We start from the raw sequence: 19556 nt of genomic DNA on the forward strand, positions 1-19556 counted from the left end.
ATACTGGTTGACTTACAAAGAAGCTAAGAAAAGAGTCGCAATAGCAAAGAACAAGGTATAAGACTTCATGAAAGTTCTGGAGAGGGCGATTGATAAATGAATATGTAGCATAGTAGAAAGTAAGATGGGAGATGAGCAGTACAGATTTACATCAGGATGCAGCACCATTGACTCGATGTTTGTAATGAGACAGATAGTTGAGAAGAAGCTAGAGATGAGGAAAAAGTCCAAATGAGCATTCCTAGACTTGGAGAAAGCACATGACAAGGTCCCAAGAAAGCTGATATAGAAGGCCTGTGGTGGCTCAAAGTCACAGAAACATTGACAGAATTAGTGCAGGCTATGAACAAAGGCCCAATGACTCGAGTAAGAACAGTGTTTGGTCTCACAGAGGGGTTCCCAGTGAGAGTGGGTTTGCATCAGGGTTCAGCTTTCAGCCCTGTACAGTTCATGATGGTGATTGACTACATTAGTAAGTAAGTCAGAAGGGATAGATCAACAAAGTTGCTTTATGCAGACGATGTGGCATTACAGGCAGACTCTGAACAAGAACTTTAGCGAAAGATAGGGGAATGGGATACAAAACTGAAGGCAGATGGAAAGCTGAAAATTGAGATAGAAGGGAAAATAGTGGAACAGGTTAACAGTTTCAGGTATTTGGGAGGGGTGGTTGAGGAGAAGGGAAGTCTGAATGAGGATGTGAAAGCTAGAATCAGAGGGGTTGCTGCCATCTGGCACTGAGTGTCAGGTGTAGTATATGACAGAAGAATGCCAAAGAAGGTGAAAAGTAAGTTGTACAAAATAGTGTGTGAACAGTACTACTTTATGGTACATAAACCTGGACATTAAAAGGAAGATCAGATGAGAACGCTAGAAGTGATGTAAATGAAGTGTCTGAGATGGGTGGTAGGATGCACATTGTGGGACAGATGAAGATATGAAGGCATAAGAACAGAAGTGAAAGTAGCTCCGATTGCAGAAAAGATCAAAGAGAGCAGACTACAGCGGTTCAGGCACATGGGCAGAAAAGCAGAAGACAATCTTATGAAGAAGATTTGTGAAAGACAGGAAGAAGGTAATTAAAAACTAGGGTGTCTTGCAAAGAGGTGGATGATTTGTGTAAGAGAAGACCTGTGACAGTCAGGCATGAGTGTTGAAGAAGGTTGGAGAGTAGCATTGAATAGAGAGAGATGGTGACAGTTGACATGACACCCGAACCCCATGCAGAAAATAGGAAAAATGGAGATAATGATGATCCAAGGGATTCCGCCATCATTTAATTGTAACAGTTCCATTGGTCACTACCATCACTTCAGATGATGTTTTCATATACGTATGTATTCGTGTGTGTGCGTGTGCATGTTTGTGTATATATATATATATATATATATATATATATATATATATACACACACCCACACACACACATCTATATATACATATGCAAATTGCCTTCCAGGCAAAAACTTTCACTAAAATGAAGTGATGCTTCATGATACTTGTGCAGGAGGAGGAAGCATAATATTTGGATGTAACGTAAAAAGTTGTTTTATAAACATTTCTTTACATAACTTAAAATTCAGCCACATGATTCAGTACAGAAAGTGTTTAAACTATTTTGCTCAGATTTGTGTCCTTTTTGCAGCTCTCAAAGCTCATTTACATTTCTTTTTTACACATATTATGATTGGAAAGGGAGTTAGCAATTTGAAAACAATTTCAGTTTCAAAAATGTTTTTTCCCTCTATTAAAATGGCAGGGCTCTGCTGCTGTTTTTCTTTCATTTTGTGCATTGAAGACATTGATTTCCAGGTGCTGTTGCCTTTTGATTTAATTATGTGTTTATATAACTAATAAAATGATATTTTAAATGTGCGATGCAACCCATAAATTATAACTTTTGTGTGCAGTAGTTTATGAGAGAGAAACAGCTGTTGTAGAATGGTGTATAGTAACTGTATTTTAATTATTCATTTTAGAGATACTGAGTACCCATGACATGCAGATATACAGCCTTTTACAGGAAAAGTTACAGATCTATGCTGAGCTTGCATGCATGAGTAACTACGGGAATGCTACTCTTGAACCACAGTTGCTTGTCAAGCCTGACGTGGGAGAAGTGCCACAGGCCTCACTTTTGTTGACAGCAGCACTCCAAGAAGGTACGTTTGGTATTTGTCCTGCACTTCTGGTTATTATTTGCACCTAATGTCACTTTGTTATGGCTATGACTGCCTCAGGAGATAAAAAAATCATCTTTAGTCCATGTAGATATTTATATCTGTAAAGTGCTTAATCCCGGTTTGCTGCCTTAATGACAGTTAAGCCATCTGATGTCAGTTTACAAACAGATTTGTTGTACCATTTAGCTCCTAGTAAGAAAATGAGCTTAGGAACATTGAAGTTCTGTATGTGGGACTTCACCAATCAGTTTGGTTGCAGTTTTGGTGGAATTCTCTTCAGTTTAAATTGCGGACCGCTGCCCATCTCTGTGCTTGATTGTGAACAAGCCACACAATGCACCTACAAAGAGAAGACTAGAGCAAGTCTACTAACTCTTGCAACATCTGAGGTAAGATTGCGAATTGCTAGAGGGCCTACAAACTCATCTAAGGAACCAGTTTAGAATTAGTGCTGCTGTTTTGCTTTTGGTGAGAAAAAGAGCAGAAAGGCATTGATTCCTAGCTTCATGCAGCTGCAGTGAGACCTACACTAGTAGTAGCCAGATAGCTGCCAGTAGATGAATCACTGTCAAATTTGGTGTACCTTATATCCTCTCCTTGTGGTAATTTTACAGGTCGATTAGTTAGCAACTTACCTGATAACTCACTGGTCCCTGTCAGCATGGATTCACAGTCTGCATTGCTTCCTGTTGCTAGTCTTCTTCCACTAGGGACTCTGAGGCCGTGTAGCAGCTGTCTCATGCTTACAATCCTTTACTCTTATCCTATACTGATATAACTAGGGACTCTGAGGCTATGTTGCAACTGCCTCATGCTTACAGTCCTTTACTTTTATCCTGTACTGATATAACTTTAAGAGTGCAAATACTTACTCAGTTTGGAAGCCAGCCTCTCTCACACTGTGTATCTCACTAAGCAGCTTACTACTACATCACGGCCATCCAGCTCGGTAAGCAGATTACTACTACATCATGGCCATCCTGCTCAGTAAGCAGCTTACTACTACATTACGGCCATCCATCTCAGTAAACAGCTTACTACTACATCACAGCCATCCAGCTCAGTAAGCAGCTTACTACTACATCATGGCCATCCAGCTCAGTAAGCAGCTTACTTCTACATCACAGCCATCCATCTCTGTAAGCAGCTTACTACTACATCACGGCCATCCACCATTAGAACTTCTTATACTGAGATAGTAAAGAACTGACTCTGTAAGTATCTTTTACACTGTTTGGACAAACCTCTGCCATATAGTACCAAACTTATAAATATAGCCAGACCTGTACCTTCCGCCAGACCTAAGGGGACCCATTATGGCTCCAACCAGCACCTATACAATTGGCAGAGGCTGTAGCCACATACAGGAATGTGTTGTAAATAGGTGATTCCATATCAGATATACTCAGATGTACCACTCACCAGCCTTAGCAAAGGTGAGGTCATGGTGAGCTGTATCTTTGATGCAAGAATTTGTGATGTGCTTAGAGCTCTTAGTCCACTCCAGTCTAAATAATAGTGTGACGTCTTAGTTTCCCACAATAGGATGAATGACCTTACATGTGCCTCCCTAGTAAAGATACAGAGACACATGGCTGAGCTTTCTATGCATGTATCCTGAGCAGTATTTTACCATCTCTGAAAAAGATTTTTGGTTTGCCTTCATGGATCCCTACTCTCACCAGGACCTCTGCTAGTAAAAACAGACAACACCACAATTATATGGTATATCAACAAGCAGGGGGAAATCCACTCTTACCCACTCTGCAGGCTAGCCATGGCCCTGTGGACCATAGTCTTGGACATGCAGATTAATCTGCAAGCTCAATTCCTGCCAGGCAAACAAAAATCTCAGGCAGACAACTTAAGCAGAACTCTACTAGACCCACATGAATGGCAATTAGACCCCAGTACCTTCAGCCTTCTAACCCTGTAATGGGGGACCCCAGAGGTGGACCTTTTTGCCTCCCCCTACAATCACCAGGTCAGCAAATTCTGGACCAGGACACCTAACAGCAGGGCCTGGAAAGTGAATGCCCTATCCTTCCAGTAGGTAAACCTCTCAATCTATGCATTTCCCCCTCTGCCTCCTCTCACAAGAATATTACTCAAGATAAGACAGAGCAAACCAAGGACAATCCTGATTGCCCTGGACTGGCCATGCCAGCACTGGTACCCACTACTGCGCAGCCTGTCACCGGTGCCACCCTGACACCTACCCCAGATCCCAACCCTCCTCACCCAGCAGGAGGGACAGATCCTGCATCCGCAACTGCAAACCCTGAATCTTGAAGCCTGGCTTATTCCTTGAATTCTCCCCCAGTGACCAGCTTAAGCAAACAGGTGCTGGACGTCATTCTTGAAGCCAGAATACCCAGTGCAAGGAAATCCTATGCTGATAAGTGGAAAAGGTATTGTTTCTGGATTCAATCTAAAGGAGAGGACACAGCACTGTCCTCCTTACCTCTAATCCTGGATTACCTAGCAGATCTACTCCACAGAGGCCTGTCCTTCTCCTCCATTAAGATCCATGCCTCTGCCATCTCGGCTCATTACAACACTGAGCCACCTCTCTTCTCTCACCCTTTCATTAAGCAGTTCCTGAGAGGGGCAAACAATCTAAGGCCACCAAGGAGAGCACCCACCCCTGCTTGGGACCTTAACTTTGTACTGGAAAAGCTCACACTACCCCTCTTTGAGCCTGCAGCATCAGCAGAGTTAAAATTCCTCTCTTGGAAAACAGCCTTGCTTCAGGACATCACTTCAGCTAGAAGAGTGTCTGAGCTACATGCACTTATGGCTGTGGAACCCTTCATTATTTTTCATGCTGACAGGGTCTCCCTCAGGACTAACCCTTCCTTTATGCCAAAAGTGGTGTCCAGTTTGGCTCCCAACCAATCTATCCATTTGCCAACCTTTTTCCCTAATCCTCAAAATAAAGGGGAAAGGATCCTGCACTCCTTGGATGTGCACTGGCAGCTCAGATTCTACCTGGATTAGGACTAAAGTCTTCAGGAAACCTGACCAGTTACTAGTCAGTTTTGCACCAGGGGCAGACGGCAAGGCCATTTCAAAACAAACAATTTCCAAATGGATAGCACACTGTATCCATTTCTGCTACAAACACCATGGGAAACCAACCCCTCAGGGGGTCAGAATGCATTCCACAAGGGCAACTTTTACCTCTACAGCATTCCTCAGGGGAATCCCTACCCGGGACATTCTGGAAGCTGCTACCTGGAGTTCTGTACACACCTTCACCAAGCATTACTACCTACCTATCTTTTCCAAATCCAGGGCAGATTTTGCAACAGCAGTCCTGCAGGGCATACTAGCCAGCCCCAACTCTTCTTGACTACCTCCACCCTTTCTTCAGCTTTGGGAATCAACCCAAGTGTGATGACTGCAACAGTGAAACATGAAGAACATAGGTTTATAGGTAGGTACTAGGCTATCTGCCTGAAGGCATTTATAAGCCTAACTGGAATGTGTTGGCTTTCCCCGCCCCCTTAGATTAGTTCCCTGTGTCTCTGTCCAGCAGAGCCATTGAAGTGATCCCTGGGGTAAACTTTCTGTTTCCCATCCACTCATCAAGGTTTCTCTTGAAGAGGGTTAGCAAAGAGCTCTGCCTAATGTAGATTGGAATCTTGTTCCAGAGCATCGGAAGTCTCTGGGACAGGCATCTGTCCCTCCAGCACATCCTATTTATTGTTGTGGTGAGGTTTAGATCCCTGGAGTGTGTGGCTCGAGGGGATATAGTTTTCTTTAGGTGGAGCATGTCCATCATTTTTGGGTTGGACATGGCCTTGTATGTCAGGCAGAGATCACCTCTGAGTAGGCAGTATGCAACCAAGTACAGCTGGAGTTTCTTCAGTCAAGCTGCATAGGGCATCTGCTTGAGGCCAGTGATCCTCTTGGTGAGGAACTTCTGTGGTCTTTCCAGTTGTTGCAGATGTCTTGTACGGTATATCCCAAATGGGGGCATTGTACTCTATGATGGGTCTGATGAGTGATGCGTAGAGGGGCTCAATGACCTCTTTTGATCAGGATGCAAACCCTTTTGTGATTAGGTGGGCCACATAGAAGGATTTTCTAACCACTATGGCAATGTGATTATCAAAGGAGAGGTTACCATCTACTTGGGTCCCCAGATCCCTTATTACGTCTTCCGTATTTAGGGGGCTACCATCTATGTGATAGTTTGTGGGTACTTTGTTTTTTCCAAAAAGGATGACTATGCACTTTTTGGCATTTAGCTTGAGGCCATGGTTTTGACATCAGGTATCAGTCTCAGTGAGACCCTTTTGGAGGATGTCTGTGTCAGCCGGAGAGTCAATTATAGCCCCTAGTTTGCAGTCATCTGCGGACTTTGTCAGCCATAGTCCTCCTGTGCTTGCCTGTACCTCTGAGAAGTATATGCCAAACAGGAGGGGTCCTAGGACTGAGCCCTGGGGAATGCCACTTGTAACCGGTTTAGAGTCAGACCTAGCTCCTGCAACTCTTACCATGTGGGTTCTGTCCGTGAGCCAGTTGGCAACCCATCTCATGACATAGGGATTTATGTTCAGGCTGGTGAGCTTGTCTATAATACCTGAGTGGGGAATGATGTCGAAGGCCTTTGCGAGATCTAGGTAGGCTGTGTGGACCACCTTTCCCTTGTCTATAGCCTTGGTAACTGTCTCAGAGAAGTCTACCAGGTTTAGGAGGCATGATCTGCCCTTAACAAAGCCGAACTGGGTAGGGTCCATTGTTTGGAGGTTTCCATTGTCTCTGTTAATGAGATCCATGATAATGGTGTCCTTCATAGCTTTGCAGACCAAGCCAGTCAGGCTTATACGGAGATAGTTCCTGGGGTCTGTTGTGGCTCCACCTTTGTGGAGTGGAATAACCGTTGCTGTGCGCCACTCTATGGGTATGTAGCCTGTGGAGAGGCTGAGTTTGAACAGTGTGTTTAGGTGAGGGGTTAGTTCATCTTTGAGCTCGTGTAGGATGCAGCCTGGGACACAGTCCAGTCCCATTGACCCATTGATGCTGTGTTTTTGGCTTTGGAGAGGGCTGTTTTAACCTGAGTGTCCGTGATTTCAGGGGCACTACATTCTTCTGGTATAGTTATGGGCCCTTTTGGGGATGATAGGGGGTGAAGTTTGCACTGAACCTGTCTGACAGGATGTTGACTATATCGGTCGGTTCAGTGTATTTTGTGCCATTCTGCACTAACTCTGAGCAGATCTGAGAAGTGCCACCTAGATTCTTGACATAGCTAAAGAATGCCTTGTGGTTATCTTTGGAGTCCATGGCAGTTTTTCTTTCGAAGCTAGCCTTGGATGATTTTATGAGGGAACGTAGTTTCTTGCTGATAATGATTAGGGATGTCTTCCCTTCTTGGGATTTTACTCTTTTCTGTACTAGTTTGCTCCTTCTATTGTATAGCTTGTTTATGGCAGGGGTCCACCAGACTGGTTTCCTTTTCTTGGAGGAGTGAGTCTTGGTTTTGTTTGGGATAGCACAATCCATGCATTCTTGTAGGTGCCCGTACAGTGCATTAGTAAAGGATTTTGCAGCTTGGACAGCATTATCCTTTAGCATGGGGGCTTTGAAACTTCCCACCTTGGTCTTAAGTAGCATGAAGTTTGATTTTGAAAAGTTTTTCATGGTGGTTTCTTTGACCGGGGGGTGGTGGCGGAATGTGGATATCCAGAGTGATTAGTTTGTGGTCAGAGCTAACCATCGAGGGGTTGACCTCCGTTGTGGAACACCGGTCACCCATGTTGGTGATGACCAGGTCCAGTATGTTGTCACCTCTGGTGGGGGTGTTGACTATTTGATCCTGGGCATTTGAGTTTATAAATTCTAGGAAATGTTGAGCAAGGGAGTTCGCACTTGAGTAGTTCTCCCAGTTAATGTTTGGGTAATTGAAATCACCCAATATCAGGGTGTTTGGCAGGACCTTTATGTTTTCCAGTGTTTCCAGGAATGCGGAGTGGGGGTCCTAGGACATGGTGGGTGATCTGTAGCAAGTTATAATTTGAATAGCAGTTTTGCCCGTTGTTAGTTGCACGTGGATGATCTCTGAAGCACCATGCTGTGCCACTAACCTGGAGGTGTGATTATCCTTGATGAATATGGATACTAACCCACCTTTTGTATTTTGGTCTGGGTTTTGTGGCCAAAATGTATGGTATGAATTGTAGCCTGGTAGTGCTGGGGTACCCTCTGGAACCTGAAACCAGGTTTCTGTTACTGCACATATATCGATTTTCTCCATACTGAGGAGTGCCTTGAGTGCGTGCATTTTGAGATTTAGACTTCTGGCATTGAGCAGCATTACCCTCAGTTTTTTGTTACTTGTGCTATAGCAGTGGGTTTGTCTTTTGAGCCTTGCCTAAAAAAGGCACTATGTGGGGTGGCAAGAGCCTTGGGCAGTATTCAAAAGCCTAAGGGTGACAGGTGCAAGCCATCTCTCGCAAAGCAGCGTGGCTTGTCGAGCATGTCATCCCAGGCTGACAGACACTGGATCCCCTTTGAATGACAGCAGAAGCTAGCCAATTGTTGAAATTGATAATTTTTTTCTCTATACCGTGGTATCATTCTTGGTGAGGGCAGTATGCTACTCAGGGTCAGGGTCATACCAGCCTGGGCTACATGATCAGAGAGCTTCTCCATGTCTCTTTTCATGTAGTCCAGGGAGGTACAGCTCAGGTCATTCACACCAACATGGATAATGACAGAGTCATATCTGTACTTGTTCTAGAGTGACCTGAGTGCTTGTGTTGTGTGGTGGATCCTGGCACTTGACAGGCAACTAACAGTAACCTTCTCCTTGTTCAGCCTAGTGAGTGGGATGTCAGTGTGCCTGACTATAGATTCACCCATTACTCATGTGTTGAGTATGTTATTTTGCCTTAAGGGCTGAGATTGTGTGGCACACTAGTTTTGTGAAGTATGTGTTTCATGGTTTTTGTTGGGGGGTGGAGGTTGCTTGGATGTCTGCTTTGGAGGTCTCTGTTGCTTTTGCAGATTTTTATTTAGAGCCTCTGAGTATGTTTTTGTGTATTTATGTGTAATTTTTGCCAGTGCTGGTTTCATAGGTCTATGTGAGACTGGTGGTGTGATGCAAGTAATTCCCTTCTCCTCTTGACTGCCTGGTGCAGTCTTGGGTTGAGAGAGCTTAGCCTCCAGTTTGGCTGTATAATTGCATCTCTCGCATGTATTAGTGTTTGGTGGAAGGAGGAGAGGATTGTCTGTGTACATGAGACAATTGTAACATTGCCTCAAAATGCCCAGATTCACCAGTTGGACTGGAGAGTACACCTGAAACTGCCCTTTGGACATGCCTGGATAGGTACAGTGAACTGTTTTACTGATTGGCTGGTAAGGTCGAATAGAGAGCCATGTCCTTCTCTACAGTATAGAGGGGTCTAGTGCTAAGGTTTATTAGTGCTTGCTATGAGTTTTGGGCAAGTGCTGGGATGAGAAGTGAATGATTTGAGTGCTTAAGTTGAAAGTTTGTCTAGTTTCAAGGGAAAAATTGAATGAAGAGTAGACTTTGTGGAGCCGGGAATAGTTATACCCTAGATAACTGGCACTGCTCGGCATGCAAAACTGTGCAAATGTGGGTTTTATAGCAGGGAAATGAAAGAGAGAGAAATTAGCCCAAAATGGCCAATAAACTACTAATTTCTGGGCTAAAACCACTCCTCCAGGGACAGATAGGCTGCTCAAAGCTCCCTCAATCACAGTTGACAGAGAAACTTCCTTCTATCCAAGTAAGGTATGGGCAAACACAGAAACTTGTAACACAGCCCTGAATTCAGCACTAACCTGAAAACTGGACCAAACTAGCTTAGAAAGGTGGGAAAATAAGTATTTTTTTTTCAGAAAATAAAGCAGACAATCAAAAAAACACTTTAAATGCTCAGAAATGGCTATCACACTTGAGTGTGTAGCCTACAACAGTTAAACAGGTAATTTAAACACAAAAATGACTTTTTTAAAGTGCAGACAGTAAAATAAGTACAATATGTAGCTGAAACAAGCTTTTTAAATCACAGAAATTCTAGAAAATCGGCGTTTTAGGCAGAATTAGCTAAAGGCAGCAAGAAAATGCAGAAAAATGATACTTAATCACTCCAAAGTCTTTCTTTTGTCTCTCTGCTGCTATAGAACTCTGCAGGGCACCATGCAGGAGCTTGCTGAGCTGTATACATAGTACAGTTGTGTACACTTATCATAAATGTAGTTGTTCAAGTGTATTCACTGTTGCAATCTTGGTTTCCCACCCTCTAGCCCCCTTGTCTCTCTCTCTCCTCTCTATGTCTATTACTCACCCCTTACTGGGTTATTGGTATTTACTTTTTACTGGTGGTGTTTTTCCCACCATAACTTAGCTCCCTATTTAGAGGGGGGGGGGGGTCCTGACATTTTGGGAAAGAAAAACTGATGTAATGGCATCGGCTGCTTGTTTTTATACCCCTGACGATCTGACATCAGTAATGAAGCGACAGAATCCGATGCAGAAATACTAAGTCTCTGGTATTTGGGCTGACTGAGGGCTACCTGCAGGCAGATAACCCAAATGTGATGACTGCAACAGTGAATACACTCGAACGTCTACATTTATGGTAAGTGTACACAACTGTAATTTCTTTTTATGTGCAAGTTTTTCTTTCTTTCCAGATGTAGCTGTCTCTAACAATGTGCATGTCCACTGTCATAGCCACATGGCATGCATGACAAGCATAACAGTACGTACCAGCCTGTGCAGGCACTGTGTCATTCTTCTAATGACAGTGACCATTTGAAGGAAGATGTGTGTAAAAAGAATGACAAGCCTGCCAGCTAGTATGTGTGATGATTTAGTGCTGAAGGTTAAGGCTATGAGGTGCTAATGAGCCTCATCCACAGCTCTTGACTTGATTCCTCCAGTCTTTAGTTCCATATGTGGTGATTTTGAATAGTCAGTTAAACATGCAGCACTCACAGGCCTCTACTGCAACTGGTCCTGAACTCAGTTGTATAGAGATAAAGTTTGTAAATAAAGTTAAAATTATCAATGAAAAGTGTCATGCAAGGTTTTAAACATTCGTTCTTCACATGATGTACCAGTTTCTACCTGTGTTTTCCTTGCATTATTTTTCACCAACCACTTCACTATCAATTAGGCTGTCGTGGCTGCCAGAGATCATTCATTCCCCTGGAGTAAGAGGTCTTCAACCAATTCATTCTCCTGTTGTGAAAAATTGAGTGTTCTCTGAGTGAGATGTCATCATCCACTTTGAGCATTAACTACTGTACTATATATATATATATATATATATATATATATATATATACACAAATTATGTCTTTGAACAGTCAGCAAGTGTAGATGTTTCCAAGCACAGTGTTTCATTTTGTAAAATTCTCAGTGTACGCTTCCTTTTCTTTATTTCTTACACAGATGAAGTGCCTTTACAAAATAATGTATTTTGTTGATGGAAATCTTACTGTTTGCCTATAACCAACAGAAAGTCAAGCTGCAAGAAATGTAGTTCCACTAAACATTTCAACTCCTTTCACAAAGTTTGCTCGTAAATACCCATTTTCTGACTAGGCACACTTCTAATCATTTGACTGTTACCAAATGGTAGAAACACAAGTTAAAAGTGAATAACGTGCATGTATTTAGATGTCATTTTACACAGAGACTGGTTCTCAGGATTAGGGTAACTCCTTTTTGACAGGGTGTACATCTTCACTTTTGACTATTCACAAATGCTATCCCTACTAATGATGTCACACAAGTATGTGATGTGCTGTCATGTTACATGATAGGATGTAAATCATTTCCAGAAGAAGGAATACTCGTTGATTTATATCCTAGTAAGGTCAGTTAACTTTTTTGTTTAATTAGTACTGTAGCTTTCCTAACTTTTCACCCTGTTGTACCTCAGGGTTTTATTTCTTTTTGTTATTGCGATTTTTTTCTTATTTAAATGAAGTCATTTTGCACTTGCATAGGAGAATAAAAAGGTGCTGTGTTTATTTTGTTTGTAATTGTAGTAAAGTGTTTTAAAATATGATTTACTATGAAACACTATTAACTCGGAAAGTTTCAGCATGTAGAAGATTAAATCCATGTTGCTCTGCTGAGCAGTTTAGTGCTACTAATCAGGCAGCTGACTTCAGGACTATATACATCGGACCTTGGTACCTCTGCTGGTAGTGCTGCCAGAACTAAGAAAAATGATAGTGTCATTCAGATGAGACTGACCAAAAGTGTTGGCAGACCGTGGTCATTGATGTTTGTGTGCTGTACATGTTGACTTCGGCTGAAAAACATGTAAGCTGGAAAACTTCAAACAGATTTTATATTACCAGTTGTCATGGCTGCAAAAAACACGCAAAGCTTAAATGGAGCGAACTATCAGCCTGACTGCATATTGTACTTCCATTTCAACTGTAAGTAAGCCATATTGCTTTAGAGAACTGAGCTCTTCTCTTTAGTGTCATGCAAGTGGACCAGTTTTTAACCAACCCTAAATGATTTTATTACAAAGTCACGTGTTCCTTAAGAATCCTGATTCGGTGACCCAGCAGAATGTATGTGTGAGTGATACTATCCTACCACCTCCTCCAAAACTGAGTAGCCAAATGCTCATAGGATGACATGATATTGCCCTTGGAAGTCTGACCCTCAGTACTGGATTGACTTGTAATGCCCTGCTGTATTCCAGTGCATGGCGTTTAGGGCACTTCGATTCTGTAGCATCATATCATCAGTGATGTATGCTGTCATCTGTAAACAGGGAAACATTGACTGATTCCCATTTCTGTCCCTATAATTTAGAATGGCGTTTGAAAGGAGGAGAAGTTCCAAATTGTGACAGTTTTTTCCAGCCTACATGACCAGTTTTATGGCTGTGAGGTTGCTTTAACCAAATAAATGACATTGTTTTAAACGTGTTAGACTGCTTTTGATTTACAGTATTTAATTTACAGGAAAAGTCTCTCTCTTAAAGTGGCTTCCCAATCCTTCTTAACCATTCCTATTCTGTTATGTATACGGGATAGAATTCAGATGTCGCCAGTTCAGTACTGGAAATGATAACACGGCAGCTATAAAATATCAAGAGGGAGAAAAGTATTTTTATCACTGCACCAAAAGGATGGAGTGTTATTTTACCATAAAATGCATATGTTTATCAAAGACTTCACTACAATTAGTCAACTCCTTGTTTGCATTCACTGACTTCTAAATCCAATTTACCCACAGTTTTGTTTCTCCTTCTACTGTGGTAGCCTGACTGTGAAATTTCTATATTTATATGAAAAGGTGAAATCCCTCACATCAGGTGCAGGATGTTCAGATATGTCTAGATGTAGTATTGCTCAATCATTTATGATATGATACTTCTCTTTCAGACAATATTTTAGTGGAACCATTCTTAAGAAGGAGCTACATGGAGGGAAAAACTTCAGTTATGTAACTTTTCAGTTAGTTATTAGAAAGTTAAAGACAACTGAAATATGAAGAGGGCAGTCAGTACATTTGATAACCATTGACTAATGATAAATGCTGAACCTTTTTTAAATAAATAAATGGTCAGTTTCTTCTGGGTTGCTTTACTTTGTTTAAATTTAGCACAGTTTCATATAATGTGTAGAATATTTAAAATGTATTCCATGTTTAAGTTTCTTATCCTCGTTAACTTATATCCTGCTTTAGCTTGAGTTTTGCTCTGTATATAGTTAAAAAAACTCTTTTGATTGTCTGGTACTTAATTATGATGTGTAAACACATAGAGAATATTACTGTAGATATGCATAGCATGCCCATACCTGATGGTGATTGTGATACCCACAATACAGGGCCACACTGGGAAGAGACGAGTGTCAAGGTTTTGCATCTTTTTTTGTATAACTTGTTTATTTTATTTTTATATGTAGACTTCACATGTTCTGCACAGGCATAGTAAGAACAAATAGATTTGTGAACTGTATCCAGCAGTGAACAACTGATATTTTTACATATGCAGTAAGAATGGATATGACAAAATGAATAAAAAAAAAACAGTCATAGTTAAGTACTACAGGCAATCAAATGTATACAGAGCATCATTCAAGCTGAAGCATTACATTTGTTAACAGCTATAAGAATCGTAAACCTAGAATACATTTTAAATACTCTACATATTACATGAAACTGTGCTGTATTTAAACAAAACGAAGCAACCTATAAGAAGCTATTTATTTATTTATTGACATTTGATTATCAGGAAAGTCTGGCTGGATAGGAGCCCATTTTCAGCAGTGGCCCTGGGAGAAAAGTTTCAAAGTACATTTTAAGAACAATAATTTTACAGTATTTAAAAATAATACAAAAACAAATACAGTTTAAATATTATACCAAATTAGACATAATATGAAAACATTGGTTAAGAATAGATATAAGTTATATGCCAATGATTTAATAGAGAAACTTTAGCCAGTTTATAGAGAAGTTAAATGTGAGTTAATGTAATGCAAATGATTTCCATTAGAAAGTGGGAAAAAAGTAGGCTTATGGTACATTTAGCGAGAAAGCCAGGGAAGAAAAAGTGATAGAAGTGAGTAAAGAAGCGAGAGTAAGGAAGTGAAAGTTATTAAGAGGTGTTTGTTCATATGTTGACTAGGATGTCTTTCAGGATGATTTTGAAGGATGGGAGGGATGGTATTGACCTGATGGATAGCGATATAGAGGTCCAAACCATAACAACATGGTATGAGTACAGACAATGCCCAGCAGATCTGATAGGTTTGTGGAAAAACAGGAGGATTTGGTCATTGGTTCTTAACTGTCTACTAGAAACATAGTTGTGTAGAGTGTAATTTAGTGCTGGACAAGCAGATGGATTCTGGATAATGTTATAGGTGGTGAGAAGCTGTGTTTATGTTAGCTGATGGTGTAGTTTTAACAGTTTAGACTTTTTAGTTCTATACAGTGGTGAGTTCTGAAAGGGGTATTTATTGAAATTTAGCAACTTTATTATAACATTGTTCAAGTTTTGATTTTTGTTATGCCTGAAGGTTAGTAAGGGTGAGAGCACCATAAAGAAGTGTGGAGAGGACATAAGTAGTGGGAAGTGTAGTTTTAATTTTATTGGTAAGAAATAAAGCTTCCCTAGTTTTTTTATTAGTTTTTCTTACACAGTTTTGTATATGCAGGTTGCTTTTAACATTATCATCTACTATCACCCCTTATACTTTGCTATGAGGGGGTGACTACAATGGTTGTATCATCAAGAGAGGACTTTAAAATTTTTTTTTTACCGTGGGAGTGGGATTTGGGAAAAAAGTAGTAGTTTTTATTTGTTTGTTTTACTTTGATAGGGTTGCATGAGTTGTGAGTTACAAAGCCATGTTTCAGTTGCTGTAAAGGCTTACTGAGCAATTTTTGTAGGTGCCATGTTGTCAAATGTACAAATGAGTGTGGAGTCACCTGCATACTTTGTTGTACGAATGTGTGGAGGGTGTTGTTGAGACTGTTAGAGGAGGGGGCCAAGGAGAGAGCTTTGAGGTACACCGGTGTTGACTGGGAGGTATAGAGAGAGGGTGGAGTGCCATTTTACTGACTGATACCTATTGTATAGGTAGCTTTAGAACCATAGAAGGTTGGGCTGAGACAGACCTAGTAAGGACATTTGAAGTAGAAGTTTTCTGTGACAAACTGTGTTGAAGGCTTTAGACAAATCTAGAAATAAGGAGGAGACTAGTTTGCCATTATCTCTACCTCCATTGACAGGATCTGTATAGGTTAGAAGTGCAGTGTTAGTACTGTGGGAAGGATGGAAGCCATGTTGTGAGGGGGATAGGAATTTTTTCTTTAGGAGATAGTTTAGTAATTATTTTTGAATAGATTTTTCAAATATTTTGTAGAGGGGGTAAGATTGCTATAGGTTTAAAGTTAGTAATGTCTGTTGAATTTCCTCCTTTGTGCAGAGGGATAACATGTGACTTTTTCCAGACAGAGGGAATGTGGGATTCCCAGAATGACTGGTTTATAAGGATTGAGACAGGGTAGGCAATGCTATCGGATGCTATTTTAAGGTACTGTCTTGGAAGGTCTTCAGCTGAAGTAGAGCTGGTTTGAGTTTGTTTAAAAGTAATTTTATATTGGATGTGGGCAAAGGTTTGAAGGTGAAAGTGGATGTGGTGATATATAGATGCTGGACAGAGTTAGGATTAGATGTGTGGGAAACCTTGGTTAGAGATGCTGTACTGTCTATAAAATAAAACTTGAATTATATTGAAGTTTCAAGTCAGGAGTTATTGGTTAGGGTTGTATTATTTATGGCCAGAATGCTAAATTTCTGTAATGGTTGTCCAGAATTGTTTAGGTTGTGTTTACTATTATTCTGAAAGTTGTTATAGTATAGTTTTTTGTCTTCATTAATTTGCTTTTTTGTACAATTGCAAAGCATTGTGAATTTTTCAGGATATTGTGTTGTTTTAAATTTCTGCCATTCTTTCCATGCTTTTCTCTATCCTGCGTTAGCATTCTACTCTTTTTGGATAGCCAAATTGTATTAATTGGTTTTAGTCTCTTTCTAGGGTGGCCACAGTGGTGCAGTGGTTAGCATTGCCGCCTCACAGCAAGAGGTTCTCCGGTTCGATTCTCGGCTGGGGTGCCTTCTGTGTGGAGTCTGCATGTCCTCCCTATGGTCACGTGGGTTTCCTCTGGGTGCTGTGGTTTCCTCCCACATCCCAAAGACATGCAGTAGGTGGATTGGACACTCCAAATTGGCCCTAGGTGTGAGTGTGTGCGTGTGTGTGCCTTCTGTGAAAGGTTGGGTGCCGGGCTGGCAACTCGACACTGTAAAACTCCACTGCCAGTCATGAGCAGACAGCTGATCCGCTGTGGCAACCCCTAACCGGGAAAAGCCGAAAGAAGAAGGTTTTAGTCTCTTTCTATTTAGGATATTCAGGAAAGTTGTATTGAGTTCATGTACCACGTCACCTAAGTGAAGGATTTTTATGAAGTTTTGGTTAATAGATAATAGGTTAGTAATGAACATTTCTGGGTCAAACTTGGAAGATTTGCATGTTGTTTTATAAACATGCTGTTTAAGTGGATGTGTGAGATGTCTGGTTGTATAGATTGAGAGAGGATCACTGCAACAGTCAGACATTGTTCCTGAAGGGGTGTATTTGCTAGGGTCCAATACTAGGATCCAGTGTAATAGGGAATTTAATGTTGCTATAATTTGTGGGGTTATTAATTATATGTTGGAAACAAAATAAGTTCATGCTTACATGTAGGTAAGTTAGAGTTTATGTCCAGTCAATTGACACCTATCAGTATTGTTTCTTGGGGAATTGTTATGGATATCCAGTGTAGGATATCTTCCATGATTATCAAGTGTTTATGTCTATAATGACTAAAAGAATGGCAAAGGGAATGCTGAAATTGATAGATATGGATCAGTGTTGTTTTATGGATGGGCAAACATTTGACGAAATTAATAGAACAATGATGATCCAGAGGGAAGCAGGATGTAAGAAAATGCTACAGCTGTTAGTTGGTCCTGATGCAGAGAAAGCATTTGACAGAATGAGATGGGGTTTTATGAGCAATGCAATGGAAGGATTTTCATTCCCTGATAAAATAATAAGGTTGATTAGGAGGATATATGAGGGATAAGAGGCAAAAATTAAATTGTGAGGGTTCCTGTCTGATCAGTTCTGTTTGAAAAGAGAAACCAGGCAGGGGTTTCCTCTTTCCCCTTTTATTATTTGTGTTGTATTTAGAACCATTAACAAAGTAAGGAACTCAAAAATTAAAGATTATAATTAGTATGGTACTCAAGAAAAGTTAGCTTTATTTGCCGAATATATTATTTTATATATGATAAAACCCAGAAAAGGACATTTCAGGGTTGTCGAACATTCTGAGGCAGTTTCAAGTCTGTTTGGGATATAAAATTAATTAAGATAAAGCAAAGGCAATATCTGTAAACTATGTACCCACACACAAATTGGTTCAGCAATATCCATATTTATGGGGACATGATAAAACAAAGTACTTAGGAGTATGGATTAAAAATGATTCTGTTATGGCAGCTAAGGATATGTGGGAAGAGACTAAATAAATGGTAATACAAAAACTGAGAAATTGGAAGCTCTGTTATATATGGATTAGAAAGATACAAGCAGTTAAAATGTTTTTAGTCCTTTTAGTTTTATACACAAGACAGGCATATTTTTATCAACCAGAGGAGAAGTTGCGGATAGCAATTAATAAAAAGCTGAAGGATGGCAAGAGTTAAGTGGGATAAGCTGATTATTTCAATAGAACAAGAAGGTTTGGGATTACCTTATTTCAAGGGGTATATCAGAGCTATACAGTTAAAGGTTCATATACTTAGCTTAAGCAGAAAGCTATAATTCAAAGTGGAAAGGGATTGTGATGATACTGGGGAAGCTCAATAAACAAGGGGAGACTACAATTTTGGATACAGATCTTTAAGGAGAATAGCAATAGCCATGCAGAATATTATATTCACAAAGTAGCAAACATTATTGTAAGAACTAAGCCAGTGCATGGATGTAGAAAGATTCTGCCAATAGGGGTGACCGCAAGCTGGGGTACATACAATAGACAAAAGAGGGCTGAAATTTACTGGAGAAAACTAGCAAAAGAATTAAGGTATTGGGAGCAAATAATTAGAGAGGGAAAGGTGATAGAATGGGAAGAGGTCAAGAATTCATTTGGACTGTAGGCTAGAGATTACCTTCCCTGTCAAGGATTGATATCAGAGTATAGGCAAAGAGAAAGAAATGGGGGATAGCCTAAGCAAAAGACCAGCACTGGTAGAGTGTTTAGTAGAATCTAGACCGGAAGATGATGTTAAAAAAGAGCTAATTAGTAGGGATATAAATTTTGCATGATAACTGTAGGAATTAATCAGAGGAAGTTAGAAAGAATTGGGAAGAGATAATGAATAAACAAATCGCAAAGAAAGAATTGGGGGTGGAGATGTATGTACGGCTCCAACTATGCATCATAGTCTATAAGGTTTAGGACCTTTGCTTAGAAGTATTTGCATAGGTATTTATACCCTAAGCAGACTCCAAAGAATTTTTACCTCAGGTAGTTTGCAGATATTGGATGTGTTATGAATAAGGTGGTAATTGGAAACATATTTATGGGAGTGTAATGAGTTGGCAAACTTTAAAAATTCCCTGTAGACTGTTCTGTCAGAAATACAGGGGGCCAAATTGGTGTAACTAAGGAAATAATTTTTTGAGCTATGATATAGAATTGGATTTGCCTGGACATAGTAAGGCCTTGCTGAGTTTAATTTTGGTGGTTGCCAAAAAATCAACTAGTATAAAATGGAAATCAATGTCTAA

At 40.5% G+C, this 19556-nt stretch overlaps 1 protein-coding gene across 4 annotated transcripts in view; it reads left to right on the forward strand.

Annotated features, from left to right (window-relative positions):
- ARHGEF28 (Rho guanine nucleotide exchange factor 28) overlaps window positions 1-19556 on the forward strand; it is a 3217901-nt gene that overhangs the window by 2796226 nt on the left and 402119 nt on the right. For all 4 annotated transcript variants that reach the window (XM_044063941.1, XM_044063943.1, XM_044063942.1 and 1 more), the window contains one exon: window positions 1980-2162. In XM_044063941.1, the coding sequence (XP_043919876.1) occupies window positions 1980-2162 (183 nt within the window). The remainder of the gene's footprint in view (window positions 1-1979; window positions 2163-19556) is intronic.

The sequence above is a fragment of the Protopterus annectens genome, chromosome 2.part2 (genome assembly GCF_019279795.1).
Source record: "Protopterus annectens isolate FY-2018-M chromosome 2.part2, PAN1.0, whole genome shotgun sequence".
Classification (NCBI taxonomy): Eukaryota; Metazoa; Chordata; order Ceratodontiformes; family Protopteridae; genus Protopterus; species Protopterus annectens.